The 24,571-nt window shown below is 33.8% G+C and overlaps 1 protein-coding gene and 1 long non-coding RNA gene across 2 annotated transcripts in view; one reads left to right on the plus strand and one right to left on the minus strand.

Annotated features, from left to right (window-relative positions):
* The window catches only part of LOC139973423 (uncharacterized), a 54,920-nt gene that overhangs the window by 13,553 nt on the left and 16,796 nt on the right, over window positions 1–24,571 (plus strand). The window lies entirely within an intron of this gene.
* LOC139973800 (uncharacterized) lies at window positions 4,231–9,707 on the minus strand. The gene is made up of 8 exons (XM_071980668.1): window positions 9,689–9,707; window positions 9,253–9,425; window positions 8,622–8,886; window positions 7,959–8,167; window positions 7,265–7,474; window positions 5,925–6,224; window positions 5,415–5,676; window positions 4,231–4,361 (listed from the first exon to the last, which is right to left on the minus strand). Exons 1-8 carry the CDS (start codon window positions 9,705–9,707, stop codon window positions 4,231–4,233), a joined length of 1,569 nt encoding a protein of 522 aa, XP_071836769.1.

A 24,571-nucleotide genomic window follows, 5' to 3' on the forward strand; every position in this document is an offset into this window, starting at 1 on the left:
AACCTGAGCAAAACCCTGTGTGGATTACAAAGACTGCAGCAACTTACTCTCCAGGATTGTTGGAGAATTGTGACAGGCTCCACTGATCTGTAAAACCCTTAAAGCTGTATTTTCATCATTATTGTTATTGTTGCTGTTCTTCTTTTTTTTGTTCTTGTTCTTCTTGTCGTCGTTTTTGGTGGTAGTAGTAGTATTAGTATCAGTAGTATTAAGTGTAGTATTGCTATTGCTGGGCATTGGATTGTGAAAAATCCCTGAGTTCAAAACTAGCATGTACCCATTGTGATCTACATTTATATTTCGAATGGGAAGGAGGTGCCAACTAATGCCCTACGACAATCTTCTTGTTCACTTAGATGATCTTAAGCCAGTTAAGTCCCTCCAAACTAATTCTACATATGAATCAGTGGTGTGTTGGTATCATCCTACTGGTTAGACATATCAAAAGGGAGCGTTTCCATTTTTAATTCATACTACAAGTTCAATAACATATTTTTGATATGCATAAAGTAAATGGTTTTGGCTGTAATATAGAACACACCAGAAATAAATCAATTTGAACATGGAATACTAAAAGCTACTTTTCATTGCTTCTATTGGTTTCACAGGAGCACACCCATTTGCCTTCATACTTACAGGGAATAAGCAGTGAATGAAGATCTCAGCCTTTCATCCTTGGGTTTTACTCAGACTTCAAGCTGACACCATCACAAGTGTTTGTTATCTTGGAGAGGCACGCAGTGAGCGTGCAGACACTCTCTGAAGGAGTCGACATCTGCTATAAAGCACACTACATATTCAACTTGCAGTACCAGCACCACTGCCGAAATGTTTGGGATTTCATTGAAAGTTGCATATATAAACAATCAAGAATGAAGAATCTTTCCTCCTCCATCCGGTCTTTCAGAGCTTTCATGAAGAATGCTGCCAGTCCTTAAACAGTTTATCACCTGGCTCGGAGCCTTTTTTCCTCGAGGTATCATAATGGGATACATATCCAAAGCCATAATACCACTGTTTCAAACTTCGACACAAATTACAAGGTGTCTAGAAATTCATTTTTGAAGCATGCATTTATCATGGAATTGGTTAAAAAAAAGTGGATGATACGAGTATATGTAGGTTACATTTGTGTTATGAACGTGCTGAAATGGGCAGTTGCCGTGATTTTACGGCTAATTAATGAACTATTAGCTACTGTACCACTTAAGTTAAGATATTTCGCAGAACTAGTCCATAGGAATTTTTATGTACAACTCAACATCTAGATTTGAACTTACTCTGTAATTGTATTCACTTAAATCAAAATGACAACATTATTAAGGGCACCCATGAAAGGCAGAGCTTCATGCACAATGTGACTGCAAATGTAATTTTGAAACTTACTCTTGATTTGCACCACCAATTAAAATTCTTCCAGCAACTACTGTGTGATGAGCTAGTGTACAATCAACTGACATACTTGTGCTCTTTCTATCCACTATTTTTACATTTTTACATATGTAGAATAGACCCTTCCCCCTCCCCCATCTCAATGTAATGAACTTGCAAACATTCCCTTAGCCTGTGTTACCTTGTATATTTGGAAACTGAAAGGAAACTGAACAGTGTGCCTTACGTGATTAATTTGCATAAGAATATCAGTATAAAATGCATATCAATTAAATTTTACCTTGAAGTTATTCCTCAATGTGTCCTTTTCAGATATAATAGGCACCTTAGCAGATTTCTCTCAATGCTTCACAGGATTTATTGATTTTCTCCAAAAAGTTTAAATTCTTCAGTTCTCTGCGTGACTTACGTGACAAATGTTGAGGGCGATATAATTCGCAATGGGAAAGCATTAATGTTTCGCAGTGGTGACAGAATTTATTTTGGGTTTTCAAAGTTCAGGAACTATAGGCTTCTAAATTAACTACAGACTTGTACTGAACATGATATTGAAAACAAGTGTAAAATTTCGCTCTGAGTTGTGTCTTACGTCATGTGGAATGGTCCTAAAGAATGTTATCAGTTTTTAAATCATATGAACATTGTATAGCTTGCTTCACAGCACAGAAACACAGAAATTAGCATAGCAATATATCAAAATTTGCGGATCTTTGTTTTAATTATCATGAAGAACATTTTCAAAGACATTTTTTGGCCAGCCCTCATATCTCCTTTAATTCCATTATTCATTTGAACAAAAGTTTAAAAGTGTTCCATTCATGTTCATCAAAAAAAGAGACTTTTCCTATTCAACAATTTAAAGATGGCTAGTTATGTAGTAATCATTTTGTGGAAAATGTTTTGCCAATATCATTAGATTGTGGAAGACAATTGTTCAAGTGCAAAAGAGATTGCTGTAAATTTTGTAAATTCAACTTTGTACATGGTTCCACATAATTATTAATTAATTAATGATGAGTTTAAACGACTCCAAAGGAAATAAGTGATTAGCTATGGTCAGAAAACATAGGTCCTAACATAGATCTAGAGAGGGAGTGAGTCTGACCACAGCAAATTTCCATTTCCTAAACAAGAAAAGACAGCAAGGGCAGTACTGGGCTGAAGGCAGTAAGCATTTAGGTACAAGAACATTGCTGACAACCTGCTTTGCTTCCTGTTTAACTATAGTATGGAGCTTTACACCCCTTGATTGCAGCCCATTTTGATCCACCCTTGCATTGGTTAAATATTAATTTTAACCAGTACACTTTCAGACATGGGTACTCCAGAAATGAAGGGTGTATATGTGCTTTTGATCCACATTACTGAAACTTTTGGGGTTAAACTTAAGTTAAAAGGTTAAAATATTAATGCAAAGTTGGTGTATGATGTACAAGGGAGATTTTAGTTCTCATGGCAAGGAATCACAAAGCCATTGGCATTTTTTCCATAAAATTTATCTTGTGGGATTCTTAAGAAAATTGAGGCCACAAATGTTAATGTCACTTTAGGGAAGGTTGTTTTCAGATCAAAATGAGTTTCCAAGGAATGTGCGTGAACCATACATAAATGAAACATATGGCTTCATTAATTAATTTATTTCAGTTCATACCCTTGTTTCAAGAATACCTGAATTTAAGACTTCTTATATCAAATTATACTGTTCAGTCAACAATAAGTTTCTTCAACCATTATAGTTATATGTCTTCTTCAAGTTCAGTTCATTCAACAATAAGTTTATTCACCCATGATAGTAATATATGTCTTCTTCAAGGTCAGTGAATAAAGGTGTTCCATGTATTACAAAATACAGTATCTTTCTTCATTTCAAAGGATGTGATGTCTTAGATTTTTTAGAATTCCAACAGTTCTTTTCCATTATTGCCCAACACGATCTAAGAAACCCCAACAGTTGGAAGTGGTTCAGGATTAACCCAACATTTGGTTGTTGCAAATGCCCAACAAAATCCATGAGTTGTCCAACAATTGGGACAAATTTAGTATACACCCAACAGGTGGCTAAATGAACTGCTCAACAGATGGATACATTACTGGTGCCTTAACCCATACGTTGGTTAAATGATTTGCCCAACAAAATGAATGACCCACCCAACAGTTGAGGAAATGGCTAACCTGAACAGTTGGGTAATTCCCCTCCCAACTGTTGAGAATTTATTATACCTATTTGGGTTGGTCAATTTTTGCCCAACTTTTGAGGTTGCTGAATACATGCCCAACGTTGGTTAAAAAGTTGGGTAAATTTTGCCCATTATTTTTAACAGTGTATTGACGAAGACTCAAGGTTTACTCCTATACTTCCTACTTAGAAATTGCTTGAATTAATACATGAATCGAAACTTGGAGTTCAGAGAAATTAAAATGTTTCAAACGATACCAGAAATTCGGTGACGAAAATGTGTTTTATATATAAACGCCAGTTCTTTGAGTAATCTACAAGACTCCTCTATATGTTGTTTAATACGAGGGAATGGAGTCGGAATTTTTAAATCTCAAGGGGTTGCCTAATATTTCTTATATTGGTTATATGTTTAAGACAGTAGTTAAGCTTTAAATATTTGCTGAACTGGAAGGTGATTGGTGCGGATGATCATGTGTTTATAGACCTTAACCAGCAATTCGGAGAAGGAAGAATTCTACATTTGGGACAATCAATCAGATGAAAAAAAAAATGAGTTAGGGTAAAAAGACAGTTATGTAGACTAATGACAAAGTTAGTGAGACTGACTGTGTTTAAACCTTTGAAAAATAACTCATTAAAGGAGTCGCCCGGAATATCTCTTATATGATCACTTCGTGTGAATATAAACCACCTCTGTGTTTTTCTGCGCAATCGAAGGTACTCGATCCATCATTGTTTTGATCGTGCGTACTAAATCCATATCCTGAATTTGCTGCCATTGCGTTATTACCTAGAAGGAAATAAACAAATACTTAATGAAGTTATATTTTTTTCAAGTCTTGTTATTTGCATACTGGACGTTATTAAACTACCGGGGTTAGTTTGCTGTAATTGTCGGTTGTTAGTGCGTTTGTTGTTGTGTTAGTTCATGCTTGGATTTGACTTTAATTTAAGTTTTTTCATATAGAAGTTCTTGAGCTTTCCCAAATAGGTGTCAATTTCCGGTCAATTTTGACGATTTTCTTTGGGAGCCTTAGTTCATAAATCGTTCATAAATAAATAATATATATTTGATATAAATAGTAAACGCTATGGTACTTTTCAATTTTGTGACGAATATTATTTAGTAAAGCGTTTAAAGGTAAATTGTGTCATGAGTAGAAATGTAAACAGCAAATTCTTTGTAGTACTTCAATTTCTGACAAATGAAATGTGTAGTTTTGCTTTTTAAACTACTAGGTTTTCAAATAAGAAGAAAAACATGTAAAGTGTTGGAATTTCTCATCTTTGTCACCATCATCTTTGTGGAACGTCTTAGCTTGCATCTGACGTTTTTACATCCTTTTGATCATTAAAAAATAATAAGATACCTACATTTATTATTATACATTTATACATATAAGAAATAATGCAGGTAGTGCCATTTGGAAATGTAAAACGAACAATTTTCTTGACTGATCTCTCACAAAAACGTCCGAATTATTTGATATTTTCTATTACCATTGTAATATGATAGGCCTCTTGATAATTCCATGAACAAATATTCAATGGTCTAATGAAACTTAATTTGTTTCTCTTTTGAAAACGGTAAAGTCATGTTTCATGATATTTCTAGGTTCCCATGATAGTTATTTTGCCTTTCTTTTCTAAGATTGACAAAGTCTATATGAAAGTGCAAGGTCTAGTACATACCTAAGTATCTACACTATATTTGTAACATGACCTGAGTATATGTACGAGTGTAATTCCTATAGTGTGATTACAACTACAGGTAGTTATGTTAGAATAATATTATGTAATAACTAAAAGTCTGCGTATGATTGACATTTAGCACAATACATACCAGCATTTCCATTGTAGCCATCCAATGACAGTTGGTATTTGTCTCTCTCGTTACTGATACTGAAAGATGAATAACGGGTGTGGTATGTTGATCCTTCCGTGTTTGTCTTTTCTATTAGGAGTTGGTAGTTTTTTTTATTTGTCAATTTGTATATTTTATCGTTGCCAATCCAATGATTTCCTGTGAGACTTCCAAACCTGTTTTTGTACTCATTCCAGTTTCGATAAAAGCTGACGGATCTACTTGTACGTCGTTGCAAAATCTGTAAAGAGAATCACTTAGTTTATATATGAAAAGTAAGTAATGTATGAAATATCACATTGTACTACAATAAGCAAGATAAATTAATTGAAGGTCAATAATCCGATTTGTTTTAAACTGAAAGGAAGATGGATCATTTAATTAAATAATTGAATGATTTACTTCAAATGTTAGTCAACGAAGTCCTGTCATATAAGAAAACACAAGTTTAACATGGGAAAGCTATTGATTGTCAATGGCTAAACTTACTGTACAACCCCCACTAGAAAATTCACAAAAAACTTCAAACCCGGAGCTTCCAGCGGGATAAATGGTATATTTTCCGTTATTTCTTCTACCCGCTGTGTGAAGATCAGAACAATCTCTCGGTCCACTGCGGGTACATGTAGCACCATCACCTTCAAACCATTCGTTACAGTAACATCTACGGATATCATTCCGCTCCTCGCAGGTTGCGTCTTCACTACAACTGTACCTCTCACTTGTTAGTGCGTTACTGTTGCAAGTAATCCGTAAGGAACAGTCAGAATTTATGTATGATTCACCTTCCTGGAAAGATAAATGTTAAACGACATATTCCAAATATAGTAAAATATATGTTAATTTGTTACATTTTTAACGACTTTTGATGACACACTGGATTAAAACTAATATACGGTCATAAGCGTTTTAAAGATATTAGGTAAAGTTCATCGTTCTGAATGTATCATAATTGCGTTGCCATATCTATGTATTTTCGCTAGGTCTAAATGAATTACAGGCAAATAATTTAAGATACCCTAAAAGATTCGTACTGACCCTTACTACACTTCCTTTGGCAGCAACGAAGCAGTTGTGGGTGCACGTCACTCCGTCACCTTGGTAGTTTTGATTGCAGTAACATTTACGGACACCGTTCCTCTCATCACAGGTTGCATGATCACTACACTGGTAACTCGCCTCTATTATCTGGTTGTTGCTACAAGTTGATCTTCGTGTACATCTTGAATTGATGTAAAACTCGGCTTCCTAATATAAGATATTCAGTGAGAAAAATATAATAATAAAGGAATTTTGGATTTGCGGTTGTCACAGTGAAAGGTACAGCATTGCAAGATTGGCTGGCCAATTTCATTTTTTTCTGGCAAAGAATATCAACTTTTAAGAAAGTTTAATGCGGTCTTTGCAGCCATCTCTGGTGTTGGGGGCCTAGGGATTTAAAATTATTTTGTTTTGTTTAAAGTAGCTGTCAAATGTTGCATTCCTTGAAGGTTTATAGCCACTAAAAACTTAAAATACGTTTGAAACGCACTATTTAGGTAAGAAGTACCCAATAATATTCTTTAAGGTTTTTAAAGGAATGCACACCCGTAGAAGTAATATTATGCTTCTGACTAAATGTAAAACATCCCTCGACTGACACTTTTGCCTGGCCTGTCGAATAAAATGGGATCCAAGGTCCCTGCCTAACCACGATGCGCTCACCACACGGTTATCTTTAAATGTAATGCGATACTTGACAAGTTTATATAGTAAATGTTTGCATGAAATAATATGAACAATGAATTAAGAGCTAAGCATTTTAAATGGCATGAAAGAACTGTACTGACCCTTAAAACACTTCTTTTGGCAGCAACGAAGCAGTTGTGGGTGCACGTCACTCCGTCACCTTGGTAGTTTTGATTGCAGTAACATTTACGGACACCGTTCCTCTCATCACAGGTTGCGTGATCACTACACTGGTATCTCGCGTCTATAATCTTGCTGTTCCTACAAGTTGATCTTCGTGTACATCTTGAATTGACGTAAAACTCGCCTTCCTAATTTAAGATATTCAGCAGAAACAAATAAATCTGTAAATGTATTCTGTAATGTATTGCGATAATCGACAAGTTAAACAGTCAGAATTAATGTAAGTTACATGCTCCTGGAAATGATAAATGTTAAACAATATATTCCAGTGAAAGTAAAATGATCATTTGGTACAACGCTTGATGACGATGTTTGAGTAAAACTGAATTTCTACTATTAAATGGTCGTGTGCGTTTTATATATTTTAGGTAAAGTTCTTTATTCAGGGTGTAGGTGCTTTGGATGCCTTATTTTGCTAGGTCTCAATTAGAGGACTTTTGCAAGAACATGTAAAACCGAAATAGGGGGACAATCAATATCATCAATAATAATGAGAATTAATAACAGATATAATAAAGAGTAAGGTCAATCAATTGAAATCCAAGATTTTAAGTTACAGTGTACTTTTTATGTTATATATTAAGAGTTGTGAACGGCATCATATAAACTTACTGCTAATACGACGCCTTCCCCTTGGACGAAACAGCCACATTGCTCCATAGGTATGCAGCTATCTCCAAAAATCATGTGGTTTTCTGGACAAAGACATCTCTCTGGTTCCGCTGGATCAGGTATGACACAATTATTCGGATTCTCACAAGTTCTTTCACATGTATTATCATAATTATCCTTGTTGGACGAGCACCAGGCAATGGGTAAATCTGGTAAAATTGAAACCGCCACAATTTAATCCTAGCTTGAAGTGTTAACTCACTTTTATTACATTACGTTATTATCGAATCATCGGAACATTTGCTGATTGTTAACATAGGATCAAATGTTAGCCGCATTTTTTATTGTTTAGACTCTGTTACGACATTACGTTATTAGCGAATCATGTTACCATCGTAATGCTCTGGCCACTCGGAACCTTTGTTGATTGTTAACATAGGATTAAATGTAAGCCGGATTTGTAATTGTTAAGGCTCATTCAACTTACAATCATTTATGTCACATACAAAAAGAATATAACATTTTCAAGTATTCGACTATGGGAATCAATCAATATAATTGTGTATGATATACATCTCTTCCATTGAAACCTTTCTATAAAATGCTTCAATTTCCGTTTTGAGTACATAGATATGGAGAAAATAATTAAAAAAAATGTCTAACCTGTTATTCCTTTGACATCACCAAGACTTGTTATAGAATAATTGCCCCATTCATCTGCAATGCGAAAGTTGTCGTATGTCAAGGAAAATGACTGGCCTGGATAATTCTCTAGCTCGATGCGCAGCTGGTAATTCTTTTGATTGATCAAGTGAGCTAACTTTTCATTACCAATCAGAAATTCACTGCCTAAGAAACCAATACCGTTTTTGTATTCATCCCAGGTTCGATTAAAACCGATGGATCCATCAACACGTCGTTGTATGACCTGAAGAATTCAAAAGATAGGTATACAACTAACGGATAGAATTCATTATCTTATGATTAACCTTATAGGCACTCTTTGCGGCCCACATCAAGAAATATGAATAGGATAGAACAGATTTGTGATGTTGCGTTATAGGTTATCTTTATACATAGTTAGATCACAATCATAGTTGTGCACAGAATACAAGTTTTCTTATCGTACTAAAATTCAATGTAATTATACTGAGTAGTTTTGTTTCCGATATTAGGTTTCAAATATTCATACATCGTACAAAATATATCATCCGACACTCTTTAAAACGAAAATGTGTCTTCGAGAGTAACGTCTGTGATTGTAAGTGTACACGTTTTGAAATATATTACTTACTGTCCAACCTCCAGATGTAGTGTTGTGATCAAAATATGTCTGAAATGGTTCCTGATACTGGTCAGACTTAATCAGGTATACACCGGATTTGGCGTTGGTAGGAGAGCATTGGTTAAGTACTTCATGACAATCCCTTGGATACTCCGTAGTTTGGAATAGAAAATACTGCAAGTCTAGCACCAAGATAATGTAAAGAAGAAGATGAGAACAAATCGTAAAACTGTTGCAGATACACTTCCATATGTAAAGAATTATTTCGAGAGAAATATAATATATGGCTACATCGCAATAGTTTTGTTTAAAAACACAGTAAATAAGACGTGGTAATTACTATGAACCATCAGAAAATGTATTCAATCATTTAGGCTAATATTCATGGAGGCTAATATAAGCAAGTATATTTTATTTGAAATGAAAATCTAACGCAAAGAACTACCGTGACTCTGTGGCGACATGGTCATAGAAGCAAACATGATAAGTGATAGCTTTCCTCGACATGAAGGTATAATTTGGCCCTATTTTCACCTGACAACAATCTAACGTTCATCAGCACTGACCGGAGATTTGAAAGTGACAAATTTTTGAACGAGCTTACAGTATGTAAAGTCTAAACAAAGTGCTGGTTTTGTCCCTTCTGTTATTGTTACTTGATATTTAGCCTCTGAAGAATATCCTGCTAGGGTCGAAACGTCAGGCCAACTTACTTTGCACAAATGACGAACAAGTATGAGTACATATAATCGGAACTATCTTTATTGCTTGAAATAAAAATTAACTAAAGACTTGTCTTCTCTTTGTTTTAATTAACCCCAATCAGCGCTAAAAATACTTCAATACACAGTACAAGGAAATTATTGAGAATTGTAAATCATTATTTATCTTACAAATTGAAATAGGAGAAAGTAACAAATATGAAGTACATCTAGATGGTTCCTTTCTAAATTTAACTTTTTTCCGAATTATGATTTAGATAACAAACTTATGTTAATTGTTTAGTTTTCAGTAGTTTATATTAACCGTTACCCTTACAGAACGAAAACTTACTTGAATCGTTGACTCTTGTGCTTGACGATATCTGATGTAACAAAAAATTAAAGGAAATGTACGATTAAGCAAAGTACATTCTGAAGAAACAATATCGAGTTAAGAAGGTTGTACGAAGGTCAATGTATCACAAAAAACAGGACATATGCCTATCTATTACACCTTCATTTTAACATATACTACCATTTTAAAGGAATTGTCTGGTGGAAGATTTTGATACATTGTCTTTGTAGTTATTATTTTTCTCTTTCTAACCATGTAAAAATTGTCCACATTCGCCGTTTTCTTCTTGTAGAAATCTGGTTTTCAAATTCACCAGTTTCTCATCAAAAGTACCGTTTGTTCGAACGCTTCAATATGGTGATTGACGTAGTGGTTGCAGATAGGCAAAACAGGCGACTTGAAGTTAGCACTCCCAATTCCGCAGCAAATAAACTCACGTGTAAGCACATTGGATTGCCTCATATATATAACGTACATACTCGCGAACGTATATACTACGATGCTCAGTTGGTGTACTTGTATAGCGTTACACATAGTACACTCACACTCAAACCACAGTTCATTAACTGTTCTTCGAAATCGCTGAAATAAAATTCACGGATCAAATTAACAGTAAAAGGAAACTTGTAAAGTATTCGTTAAACCGGAAGATGAAACTTGGCGGAATCGATGTCATCGCAGAACTGTCCGATTGTAAACGTTAGAGTAGGCTATACACGCGAACATTCTTCGCGCTGGAGCTGGATACCGCGATGTGTAAACAACGAAGAGCCTGCTGTTAAAACTTATCTTGTGTTTCACAAAGACCACGAAACCACCGATCTACTACATATATGGCGGCTTAAGGAGTTTTTTAAATCATATCTAATTTATAAGAAATTTCACCGGAAATTATTGAAGAAATTGATCGAATCGTTGTCAGAGCAGAATGTAGCACTGAGAAGCTTAGGCTTCGCAGAACTGTCCGATTGTCAACGTTTGAGTATAGCCTACATGCGAACATTTTTCGCGTTGGAGTTGGATAGCGCGATGTATAGCCTGAACAACTCAGAGTCTGCTGTTAAAATTTACCTTGTGTTACACAAAGACCACGGAACCACCGATCAAGTACATGGCGGCTTAAGGAGTTTTTGAAAACATATCTAATTTTAAAGAAATTTCACCGGAAATTAAGGAAGAAACTGTTTTTGTTGTGATTACCGTATAGGTACTGTGCGGAGGGTGGGGTAGGACGCAATCTGCTATGGCAGAGCTGACGTCACGTATTGTACTGTTCAAATCATATTTGAAATGTCTATCCATAACGATTAAAAAATCGTTTCTCTGTCAAACGCAACATTAGCGTTCTCATTTTTTGACAACATGTTTGGAAAATTATTTACTATTTTTTAAGCTAACTTCTTTGGGCCACCAGACAATCCTTTTAAGTTTAAATATACAAAGCAGAATTGTATAGCCTATTAAAATAAAATCTGATTTCGCTTTTGATTCAAATAAATGAACTATTTCCAACTTGTCAATTATTATAGAAACAGGTGATAAGAACGGAAAGAAAATTTCACATTCCAATATCTAAGCAGTAATAAAATGTTTCACAATCTTAATGTTTCTTTCACATTGATTTTACTGCTTATAAGCATAGCTAATATTAAAAGTAGGTTTTATTGAATATCTTTAATTGTTTGAAAATATGATTATAACTATGTTTTCATGTCTTCTAATACTTCTTATTTATCATTACTATACATAAAACAATCATTAGTCACCATACACTAACTTAATTAAACGATCATAACTACGATAAGCAGATGAAAGTAATAATTCCCTGTGCATTATGCTAATCTAAATGTGAATGACATATTATCTGAGAAAGCGAAAAAAAACTTACAATATATTATTGAAAGAAAATTAAAAGTACAAACATCAGCGATATCCATGGATTAAAAACATATTGAGACCTTACTCACGTCCTTAAAAATACATGTATCCGACTGTAAATTGTTCGCATGATATATTTTGTTTTGCAGTAATGAATGTTGTTAATTGCAGATGTGTTGTGAAATATAAAAGAAAAATAGTTGATATCATTAGGCTTTTATCAATATAAAAAACCTTGAAGGCCGCCAAGGTTGTTTGGCACGCTCCCAGGTTGCATATTATTGACCAAAAGCGGTAATTGTCACCTTTTTACTTTTTCACATACTAAGAACATCTCTTAAAAACGGTGATTTTAAGATTTATGACGTTTTGCAATGTGTTCGTGTCCCTCATACGCTTCCGTAACCTATTACCAAAAAATGAAAAGGTCTCTATTATGCAGAAACGATGCAATTCAAGAATTCAACGTTTTTTGTTTGGAAAAAAAAGTAAAAAAAAGAAATAATTGCAGAAATCTCGAACTATTTGCAAACGTATTCTAGTTACAATATTCATGAAATTGTATTCTATTTTTACAATGAGACACTTTATTCTGAGCTTCTTGAAAAGAAATGAAGAAAATTCATGATCCGTAAATCTTTGATCTCCTAGTGGTGTTCGTATAGTAAGCTAAGTGAAATTATCTATAGCGGGAAACTGGATATATGATGCTAATGAGGTACTTATACACTGGGACAACGTGCAATTTACCCTCAAAGCTTGAAAATAGCCAAGTTTTGAAAATATGTCCAACAAAAGGGCAACCAACCAACATTAAAAATTCATCCGTTGTGAAGAAGAGTATTGTTTGTTTCGATACGTACAAACCACTTGATTGACTTGGACAAGCATCAACAACACAATATATCTTTTTTGTCTTCAACATCACAAAACACGTATACGTTTTACGCCCCAGCTACTGAAGCTAATTTTCGTTCGCCTGAAAGCTACAACTGCTACAACAACTTTTTGCGACAACAACTTTTTGCTGATAGAAAATATGTCGATATTTTTAGAAATATTGTACTCAGAACGTATGCAATAAGTAAGGCTTTCAATGTACACACATTATGCAGAGTTATCTGTAACCTACAAAAACATTGTTAAAGTAATATTTTATATTTTTATAAATAAAAAAAAAACAAGTTTAAGATCGGAGTTGAAAATATTTGGGCAAAGCTTAACACATGTATGACGATTCACGCTCAATCAAAATAACCTCATGTATAGCAAAAGACAAGTTAGCGTATCCATAAAGAAAACTGTTTTAATTACCCTTTGTCTACATCAGCAAAAACGGATACTCTTTTGGCAAATTTACGTTTACTGTATCTATTTAAGACAGAACACCATTCTTGAAAGCCCCACAACATCCCCGTGAACCCAGCTCTCATGAAAACACATACTTCCTCATAAAAAAAACGTACATGAGTATTTTCTTTTTACCTATGGTTGGCGTAATTCTCTGAAGTATCCTAAGTCAAGGATAACATATAATATCATAACGACACATATTTTTCTTTGCTTCCCTTGATATAAAAGGAAGTGTCATTTGACGCCTGTACGCAAAGCTTTGTATGAAAGAAAGTTAGATATAACGTTGAAGGAGGATATAATTCGGATATATGGCATAAAATGCCCGATCCGTCTAATTCAGTAAGACATCACATTTATCCTATTGAATATAACATATTAGAATTAGTTAGTATTTTATTTGTGCATTGGTTCACGACAACTCTTATATGGTTTACATGTGCTGAGATTATCCGATAATTCGTCAATTAAGTATGTTGGGAGAAATAAGCTAATGATATACCAGTCGTGCAAAAATTCATTTTCAAAACGATATATTTGTCAGAGTAGTTATGAAAATATATAAGTGCCTAAGTAAACGATATCTGTTAACTTTAGAAGAAATGATAGGTAACTGTTCAACAGACACATCAAATTTCAAATATGACTCTGTAAATTTATATCCATTTTGAAATTTTTTGACAATCAACATCATCTAGATTCTCTCAAAACAACACGAGTTTAAATAATAGCCGTTCTTGTCTACGTGATCACGTGTTGTATGGTAACATTTTCAATATAATTTATTAAATTATAGACTTTGCAAGCAAGAAACGAGGAAATGATGGATACAAGGCCTGTCTTCTCGACAACGTGGCAAAAAAGCTCTGAATCATAAATTCAAAACTTTCTACAGTTTTGTTCTTTAAAAAAAACAGAATCAGGAACTTTACAACGGAAACGCACAGAGAGAAGGCTTACGCATTTATTTCTTGTTTTGTCTGGGATGATTGAGTAATGTTAATAAACAAGTCTGTTTTACTATTCTCCTTTATCTTGACATTGGTTTGGTACAATTAAAACAAAAATCTTAGCATGAATCTTTTTTACGATTGAGGGTTAGTAGACGATCTTCTTGATATTATATGCAAAATTTCAAAACTAACAACGTTTCACATTGACTTTTTTATTATACTTTATTCTTAATTTCTTTTCACTTTTCATAACATTAAGGTTATTATTTTTATTCTAATGCGGCGTTTCGTGCAAACTTCTTACAAATATGTTGGCTATTAGAATATTTCAATTAAGTTGATGATTATTACATTGACATGCGTCAAAATCATCCCTATGATAAACACACATGACCGAATCGAACACATTATTAACAGATGCATGTGTTATACGATGCTATGACCGCCAGAAGGAAAACAAGACGTCGGTGAACAAACAGTGTTACCTTAATCCGCTCAATCGTAAGGGGAACGATTGAAATTTAGGGGTTGATACATTTTAAGAAGGAACAATAACATTGATATTGCTGGGTCATGAAAAGAAAACTTCAAGACAAAATACAGAAATATTAAAATAAACATTTTGTACATAAAACTGTTGGAGACGGGGGTTACTTGGCTTACAAATATCGGTTGCCAATTTACCTGTATAAACTATAAGGTGTTTTGGGGATGTTTGGCAAATAATTGTTGATCGTTTTAAGATACATTCTGTTTCCTCTTCTGTATTTGCATGATGAACTGATCAATATATATTCGTACGTAGGCCTACGGGGCTGTATTGAAGAGTGCGTTACATTAATGCGTTTAAGGTGTTATGTTTTACAGATACCTGCCCAGCGAGCAAATTTCCAAGTTATTGTCAGATATACAGTATGATACTTAACATAGTAACACTTTTGTAAACGAGAATTTGAAAGTGCTTGGAATGCTCTCATGTTGAATTGATCTTTTAATGTTTTTGTAGTTTAAAATTGATTTTTAAATGTTGCACACATAAACTGTTACAATACTGAGATTAGCTCGTCTTGAAAAAAAAAATCAGCCATATTGTGTAAAGCTGCCATTTGTATGCACACGAAAAACCATCGATACTTTATGTTGACACATTAAATATTTTTGTATTAGGAATGATGCTTCTTTCGAATATTAAATCCAACAGATTGATCATATCGGTATAAAGTTGTAAATATAGTAATTTGGATATTAAACTTATTCAAAAGTTTATTTATCATGTCCGTATGAATATTTGTTTTTTTTTTAAATAAAAAGCTGAACTTGATCTATTTTATCATAATAGTTTGGCAGTGGTTTTGACAGAGAGATACATTTTGTATTCGGAAAATATGAATACTTTTATGAATTGACAGAAAAAAATTGTCATCGTGAAGGAATAACTTCGCGAGTTGTGTTATGATATTGTTACTTGTTGTATACATTATCATATTTAATTTCATGCGAGATGTTCTTTGATAAACAAATTACTAGTTCACAAGTTATTCATAACGTTATTTTTATCAGCTTAGGTTAATGGATACTTAATCATATGTAGGGGTTTCGAAACCTATATGCTCTCGTTACAAGAACGTTTAAGCTTCTTGTAAAGCAATTTATAGAGTTTCTGTATATATCCATTTTGAAAATTCTTGTCAATTAAACCTCGTCTAGACTCACTAAAACAACACGATTTTGAATAATAACCGTTCTTGTCCACGTGATCACGTGTTGCACGGTAACATTTTAAATATTTTTAATTACAGACTTTGCTAGTAAGAACGAGGAAATGATGGATACAAGCCTGTCTTGTCGACAACGGGGCAAGAAAGCTCTAAATCATAAATTATAACATTTCTACAGTTTTGTTCTTTTGAAAAACAGAATCAGGAACTTTACAACGGAAGCGCACAGCGAGAAGATATATACATTTATTTATGTTTTGTCTGGGTTGATTGAGTAATGTTAATAAACACGTTTTTTGTTACTATTCTCCTTTTAATTGACATTGGTTTGGTACAACTTTAAATAAAAATATTCTTAGCATGAAACTTGTTTTTTTATTGTCGGTTAGTAGACGCTCTTTCTGATGCTACAGGCACAATTTCAGAACTTAGAACTTTTCACATTATGTTTTTATGTACTTAATATCCTATCACTTTTCCAAACATTTAGTCTATAATTATCGTACTTTAATATTTTTCTTAAAGCAGCGTTTCGTGCAAAATTCTTACAAATATGTCGAATATTTAAATATTTACATTTAGTTGATTATTACATTGACATGAGTTAAAAATCATTCCTATGATTAACGCACATGACCGAATCAAATATATTTTTAACATATACATGTGTAATACGATGCTATGACCGCCAGAGGGAAAACAAAACATTGGAGAACATACAGTGTTAATTTAACCCGCAAAATAGTAAGGGGAACGATTGAAATTAGGAGGTTGATACATTTTAAGAAGGAATATTAGGATTGACATTGCTTGGTCATAAAAAAAACATGTTTCAGGACAAAATACAGAATTATTAAGATAAACATTTTGTACATAACAATAATGGAGACGATATTTGGATTTTAAATATTGGTTGCCAAATTACCTGTATCGAGTATAAGGTGTTTTGGGGATGTTTGGCTAATAAGTGTTGATCATTTTAAGATACAATCTGTTCCTCTTGGGTATTTACATGATGGACTGATCATATATATTCGTACGTACTTGCCTGTATTGAAATGTGTGTTACACTAATGCGTTGGTTGTGTAATGTTTTACAGATACCTGCCAACGAGCAAATTTCCAAATTGTTGTCAGTTGTATATTGTAATACTAAACATATTAACAATTTTGTGAAAAGCTTATTTGAAAGTGCTTGGATTGCTCTAATGTTAACTGTTACAATACTGAGGTTTTCTTAGCTCAAAAAAATTTACATTTCTGCTATATTGCGTAAAGCTGCCATTTTTATGTACACGAGAAACCTATCAATACTTTAATTTTGACATATAAAACTTCTGTGTATTAGGAATTATTTCTTTTCGAATACTAAATCCAACAGATTGATGATATCAGTATAACGTTATAAATAGAGCAATTTAGATATTAAACTTATTCAAAAGTTTAATTATCATTTCCGTATGCATATTTGTTCTTTTAGAAAATCAAAAGCTTAACTTTATTTATGTTATCATACTAGTTCGGCAGTCATTTTGACGGAGAGATAAATTTTTTGAATTATTTTATGACTTGAAGGAACAAATTATCATCATGAAGGAATAACTTCTCAGTTTTTTTAATTGTTACTTTTTTTATACATTCGCATTTTAAATTTCATCCGATATTTGCTTTGATAAACAACCGATTAGTTCACAAGTTAACCATAACGTTATTTTTCTTAGCATAGGTTAATGGATACTTCATCATATGTAGGGTTTTGAAACCCGTATGCACTCGTTACAAGACCGCTTAGGCTTTGCACGCAATATGGACGAGAAACGTGTTGTATTAAAAACAAAATGTGTGAATTTGAGATTTATTTAAGAAATAAAATGTAGACATTTCAATATGTATATGTATTTGGTATGTTTCAAAGTTCTCCTCCAAGAGATTCGTGTTGATTTTAAATAGTTTAGCCTCTAAAAAGACATGTAAAAGGTAGATTTTCTGCCTAGTAAATTTCTGTTGCAGATTTTCTTTTTACGCGTTTGTTTGATTCTAAAAAAAATCAATGATGTAATTCATAATTGGGTATCAACAAATGATACAGAATGGACAGTACGAATAGTGGGGCTATCAGCAGAAAATATAAGGGCAAGAGAATAAATGCAGTAATTAAGGGAGATAATTGTGTTTAGAATAATGCTCGATAACGCACAAGTTTTAAAAAAAAAACATATCTTAGTTCCAAGAAAGTTACAGTTGAATTGAGCGGATAGCTCACCAATCGTAATATTTCTACAAAGACTCGAGGTAACAAGTCAGCACAGGTAGACCGTTGTTATATTTTATATGTAGAAAAAAGGACAGGAATTTTTTAATCTGAAGTTAATGAAATACCGAGTTCCACTCAATCAGTTAAAAAAGTATACAAGTAAAACAAATTAATTCAAGTTTACTTTGAAGAAATTAATTTTATTTTATTAATATTTTAGAAACTTACCCGAAAACCATTTGAGTTTAAAAGCAGCAAAACCGCAAAAACGAAAATATATTTGCTTCGAAGTTCTGCCATTGATCCAAAATGAAACAGAGAAAATAGGGTGCACGAAATGAAGGAGATACTTGCTGACCTTCTGAGACAGTGACAGATGTAATGAACGTGACATCGTTACCCAACGAGGGACCTTCATACGTACGGATGTCCATTTACACGCCGTAATTTATCAGTCGGTCACAGTTAAGATCCATAATCTATGTTATGCAATCTAGTGTGTCACATATCGACATCTGTATATAATGTAAGTGTCATTATTATTACAGGATAAATATGTGCTTTGTTTACTTAGAAGCTCTTTTATCTCGAATGGTTAGTTAGAATTTAAGAACTCTCGATTCAACCACAAGGAAATGAGAAGAATGGGTGTTTACATCTCATACAATAAATGTCAAATTATCTGTATTTTGAACCATTACTGGATTAAATGACTATATTTTAATTGTCTTAATCTTGCCACATATGTTTACGAGTTAAAAAAATAATAAGTGGAATAGAGGAGGCAAATTATAAGCACTAAGAACTGTGTTTTTTCGTCGTTTAAACCCTCTATTGATATGGGACATCATGTATGCAAAGGACGCTCTCAACGTATTAAAATACTTTAACACCAAATCGCTTGGACTCGTGACATATCAATATCAAACAGCACCTTTCGAATATGAGACGAATCACAGGAATAGTAAGTTAGGGCTGGCCAATCAGTGAATAGAGTCATTATATTTTACGATGTGGTTTTGTTTTTATTTACTAGGGAGTTCAAAATTAACAATAGTTTGGTTAAAACAACAACAGTAATATTGTTTTTCCACTCGATAAGCATGACTCGCACAGTAAGTACTGTTCATGTCCTGTAACATTTGTTTGAACACAAAGTAGTAATAACTGATTGATACACGGTTGTTGGACATAAAAGTAGTTCCTGTGCCAGCCATTTGATGCGAGTTCTTTAATACGCGATTCTTAAATGAAGTAATATCTAGAACAGGGACGTCGCTAGAGGGGAGTGTGAGGGTGTCTCACCCCTCCCCCCCCCCTCCAATCTTGGTAAAACTGACGATAGTTGGAAAATTTGAGTGCGACATTCTGAATTTCCGACTGTCTCACTCTAATTTTTCCGACTGTCGCACTCTAATTTTCACATATTCTTGTAATTTGTGAGTGACCTAAAAATTTTCGGTCACGATTGACCTTTAATCATTCATATTTACCAAGTTTTCCACACATTGAGAAATTGTATCTCGCGATCCTTATACTCCACCATACAAAACTTCGTATGATTTTAAATACTCTAAAAAAATGCCCAATAGAACTACTGTACAACGTTCGCCAGCTTCAATTCTGTTAATTTATGTATTAACTTTGCTATTGGGTGGGTTGACCTGGTTCGCTAGCTTCAAGTAAGTTCAGGATATACATTGCCTCTATGATATACAATTAAAACACTCAATGCTAATCAACGGAAGCTTAAAGGTGCCATCAACATAAGAAAAAATGTGCCCCATAAGTTGACATTTTTCAGTAAATTGTTTAGATAACAAGATAAAATCTTATAAATAAATCAGAAAAATGTTGGATTGCTCAGTTGCTTTAACTGAGCAATTGAACAATTTTCTGCAAAATGTTAAATTAACAACTTATCGTATCTCGACATTTTTCTGCAAAATGTGTAATTGTTCAGTCACTCCAAATGCTCAGTTGGAATGAAGTGAACAATTGAAATGTTTTCATGTGAGTGATAAATAGCCCCGACCACCCCTCCCCAAGAAAATAATATTAAGCGTGCTATAAAAAAGCACTGTATTTTTTGGTCATTCACTATGTCGTCGAATAGACTTTGTTGAAATAAAAATCCCCTTTGTTACATTAACACAGCTTTTGTCGACAGTAGTCTATGTCTCCCCTAAGCAGATAACTATACTCGGTTGCTTACTTGTTTAGCCAGAGTGATTAATAAGTTTGTGAAGTGAGGGCCAGTGATACAAATGTATCGAAAAAATATTTCCGCGCGCTACGCGCGTTCAACATGAGAATGTTGACGAGTAGCACGGGGAGGGGGGGGGGGGGGGTACAAGGCAGCAGTCGGAATTTTCTGGCTCCAAAACCCATCCAGTTGGAATTTCAGCCACTACACCACCAATCATCAGGCCTTAGCTACGTCCCTGATCTAGACGTTTTATGCTATAGGTAGGCCTATAAGTATACCGGAACATGGCCTTTCTTCGTTCTCGGTTTGACGATTTGACGTTATGTAAAGAGAGTTTTGAACTGGAATCAACGGTACAGTACCTACTTAACTTCAAACATAGCTAGTACAGTAACTTATGATGCCACCTGTGACACATGTTACTACGGTTCATGTCCCAGACACATTGTACTAGTTATATGTATCGGTTGTTTGACGCATATCAATCTATTATGTGTTACAATATCACACATGCAGTAAACTGTTCAAATGATACGATTCACTTTAATGATCATGACCAGGGACTACCCATTCCATACACAATAAACACCATGATATTTATTATGATTTCGAAGTACCTTAACTGCTTTAACGTTACACAATCATTTACAAGGTAATGCCTTCTATTTTCTTTGCTAGTACAAGGTACTATATGCTAAACAACGTGGTTGACAACTTACGATACTGAACGGAATCTTACGGACGTATAAACCGTATGATATCACGCGATTGAGCCACGTAGCACTGTTCCACGTGTTCGATATGGTGACATCTCAAGGAAATACATCTTGAATGATGAAGAATCGTGGCTGGATTCTTTACTACAATGATACAAAGGCATATTGCCAGACGTTATTATCTGTGCCAAGAAATCGGAGTTTATACTTCTTGTGTTAAAGCATTTGCATACACCCTTCCTAATATAACCTAATAGAGGAATATGACCTAGACGTTACGTTATATAGTAACACTACATGGTATCGATGGGTGTATAGTACATGGTGATTTGGTCAAAATGATACAAACATATGTCTTTAGTGTCTCTAAATATAATATTACAACAAGGAAGAAGACGATCTCAATGACAATAATTGTGACATATAGGAGAGCCATCACAACATACTGATTATAAATGATAACCGTGTATTCAAACACATTTCTATTAATATTAAGAAAGTTCACTAATTATAACTCATTGTTGGAATATTATTAAATTTCTCTCGTGTTTTTCACCATTTTTACCCATTTCGTCTAAGTGTTTTTATGTTTACTGTACAGAGTAGCCTATGAAAGTCCTTACCATTATTGTTGCTGAAAACTTTTTCGATCAATATAAATAAATGCCATTCCAAAGACGTTTAGAATATTTCTACATGCTTATGTTTATGTTATGTCCCACACTCCAACACAACAAAGATCACTTTGAATTACAGGTAGCAATTCGGTAATAACATATTCGGCGTCCCACACTGCTTGCGAATTCCTGTCACCGGACATATCGATTTTCACCGATTCTAGTATATAAAAATAAATATTCATGTATATTTGTCAATTACCAATCACATATATGTGAATAAAGATGTTTTGATTTCAAGTGTCGTATACGCCACCTTTGTATATATAATAAAGTGTTACAGTGATGAGTGGGAATTGGGATACGTTAGAAATATGGGATGCTGGAAATCGGTTCTGTTAAAGTTCTAAACAAAATATATTTGAAAGAGCCCCCTCTATCCGATTCCGGTAAGTATATGGGTTGGGGACAACCTTTACAACATGTACTCTATGAAATACTTATTTGTGGAGTTGATACGCGATTATTCAAACATTTTTTTCCACCTATATGTTAGCAATATCCTTTATTTTTTATTTAATCATATCTAAATTTAGATTACATTGTCGGAACGTTGTATATGTTGTTATAATTTTCCATATAACCACCTCACTTTGTTCGTGTTCTTGGGAGTGGGAGTGGGAATGGTAGTTTTAATCGCTAATACGGATTCATCGTGGTAAGTTGAGTAAATAGCTGTTTCGTTAAGCTGCAGACAGGTCTCATATTCTGTCAGCAGTTTGTTTTACCCAATGCAGGTTAATCAGTAAGTACTTACTAAAGCGATTCAATACCTCTTCCATAGAATTTTAATTAAAGCAATTAAAAGTCACATAGTCCTATTTAAATAAAATATCTGATAGGATGTTGGTGTAACTAATCACATTGATACAATTCACAGCTTCATAGCTTATTCAGTTGATAGGACTATTAAAAAATTGTTCATATACTTAATTGTTAGACTTAATAGCACAAAACGTTATATATGAAAATAAGCGCAAAGAAATAAGCAATTTGGCCAGTCTGTCTATGTGTGACATAAATAATAATTCCTCAATGTTGTGTATTATTGAAATACAATTAATAATTAAACTAAGAATGAGTGCATAGTGGATCAAATTGTGTTTTATATAACCTACACTTCATTAAATATTATGATAATATTATATTCAACAATAAAATGAGGAAGTTTTGACAAATTTGACAATTTTCGACATAAAGACTCATTTACCTATATAAAAGTTTTTAAGCCTAAACGTGATATTATTTCAAGGTAGAAAACGCACATTTTAACATGATTATTGGATAATTATTATCACTTATAGTGATACAATGGTACATTAAAATTGTACATCAAACTTTAATTTGGTATGTTGTAGCCCTCTAGCAAACATTATTATCAGTCCAGGGTGTATATCTATTCTGAGTTTAAGTTTAAACTAACCCTTTTACATAGTTGAGGTCCATCAGTTAAAGTGACTGGACTATATTGTATAAGGCAACGACTTCGGGTCAATTCCCCAGATACAACATAAAACTCAATCGGGCAAAAACATAAGATTTTATGTTTACAATGTTTTAAAAATTTGACGGTTGGTGTTGAAAGTCATGAGGTCTTCTGTTGCATATATGAAGTAAAAAAACACTTGGTTGAGTTATTAGATTAGGAAGGACATGACTAACTTTTCTTCTGTCCCACCTCCTTCTCCCTTTGTTCCACCCCACCATCACTCCTCTTCTCACAGCTCTCTTCCCCCCTCCCCTTTTTACTCCACACCTTTCTGTCTTTGTCCTCCTTCAATCATTTATTCAATAATACTTCGTTGTCGGAATGTTATTAACTTTCTCTCGTCTTCTTGATCTTTTTCTCCCATTTTTTTTATGTATTTATTTCGGTTACATAGTAGCCTATGCAGTTCCTAACCATTATTATTATTGAAAACCAGGCTATTAAATGAATATTCATGTGAAATTGTCTATTTTCAATCAAATGGAAGTTAAAAAAGATCTTATCATTTTCGAGTGTCGTTTACGCCACCTATGTACATATATTGATAATGTTGTACAGTGATGAGTAGGATTTACTATTTGATATCAAAATATAAAAAAAAAAACATCCTGTCTTTATTAATACATCCTTGCGCTTTTTATTGGATAGGCGTTTAATGGAAAAATCCCTTAGATGTTTCTTGTACCATGACAGTTTCGACTTTCTGGACGCAAGGTAACGGTAAATTGACCTTTTTACCACATTGGCGGCGCATTCACAAACATTGGTAATTAATTTGGTGTCCTCGTGTAGTAGGAAAACCTTTCGCCTTTTGGGGGAACATTTTGATAAAACAAACCATTTCACGGGCATGGTTCTAAAGCGACGTGTTGCTGGTGCTACGGTGGCGCTTCAGTTCACAAAGGAAAGTTTTAGAACTATGCGTCTAAGTTTTATCATGTTTTGTTTTGCTTCGATCACTTGGGTACGTAGGCATACTGGGTCTCATGTGGAAAGTTTTTGTACGAAGACGAAAATCCGTGGGC

This window comes from Apostichopus japonicus, chromosome 9, assembly GCF_037975245.1.
Source record: "Apostichopus japonicus isolate 1M-3 chromosome 9, ASM3797524v1, whole genome shotgun sequence".
NCBI classification, from domain to species: Eukaryota; Metazoa; Echinodermata; class Holothuroidea; order Aspidochirotida; family Stichopodidae; genus Apostichopus; species Apostichopus japonicus.

Bases quoted from the DNA above. Each gene is read 5' to 3' on its own strand.
- LOC139973800 (XM_071980668.1), bottom strand. The intron at 8,887-9,252 runs GTAAGTAATATA...TGAATTCTTCAG, and splicing joins CTACATCTGGAGGTTGGACA to GTCATACAACGACGTGTTGA. The intron at 7,475-7,958 runs GTAAGTTTATAT...ATCTTAAATTAG, and splicing joins GGGAAGGCGTCGTATTAGCA to GAAGGCGAGTTTTACGTCAA.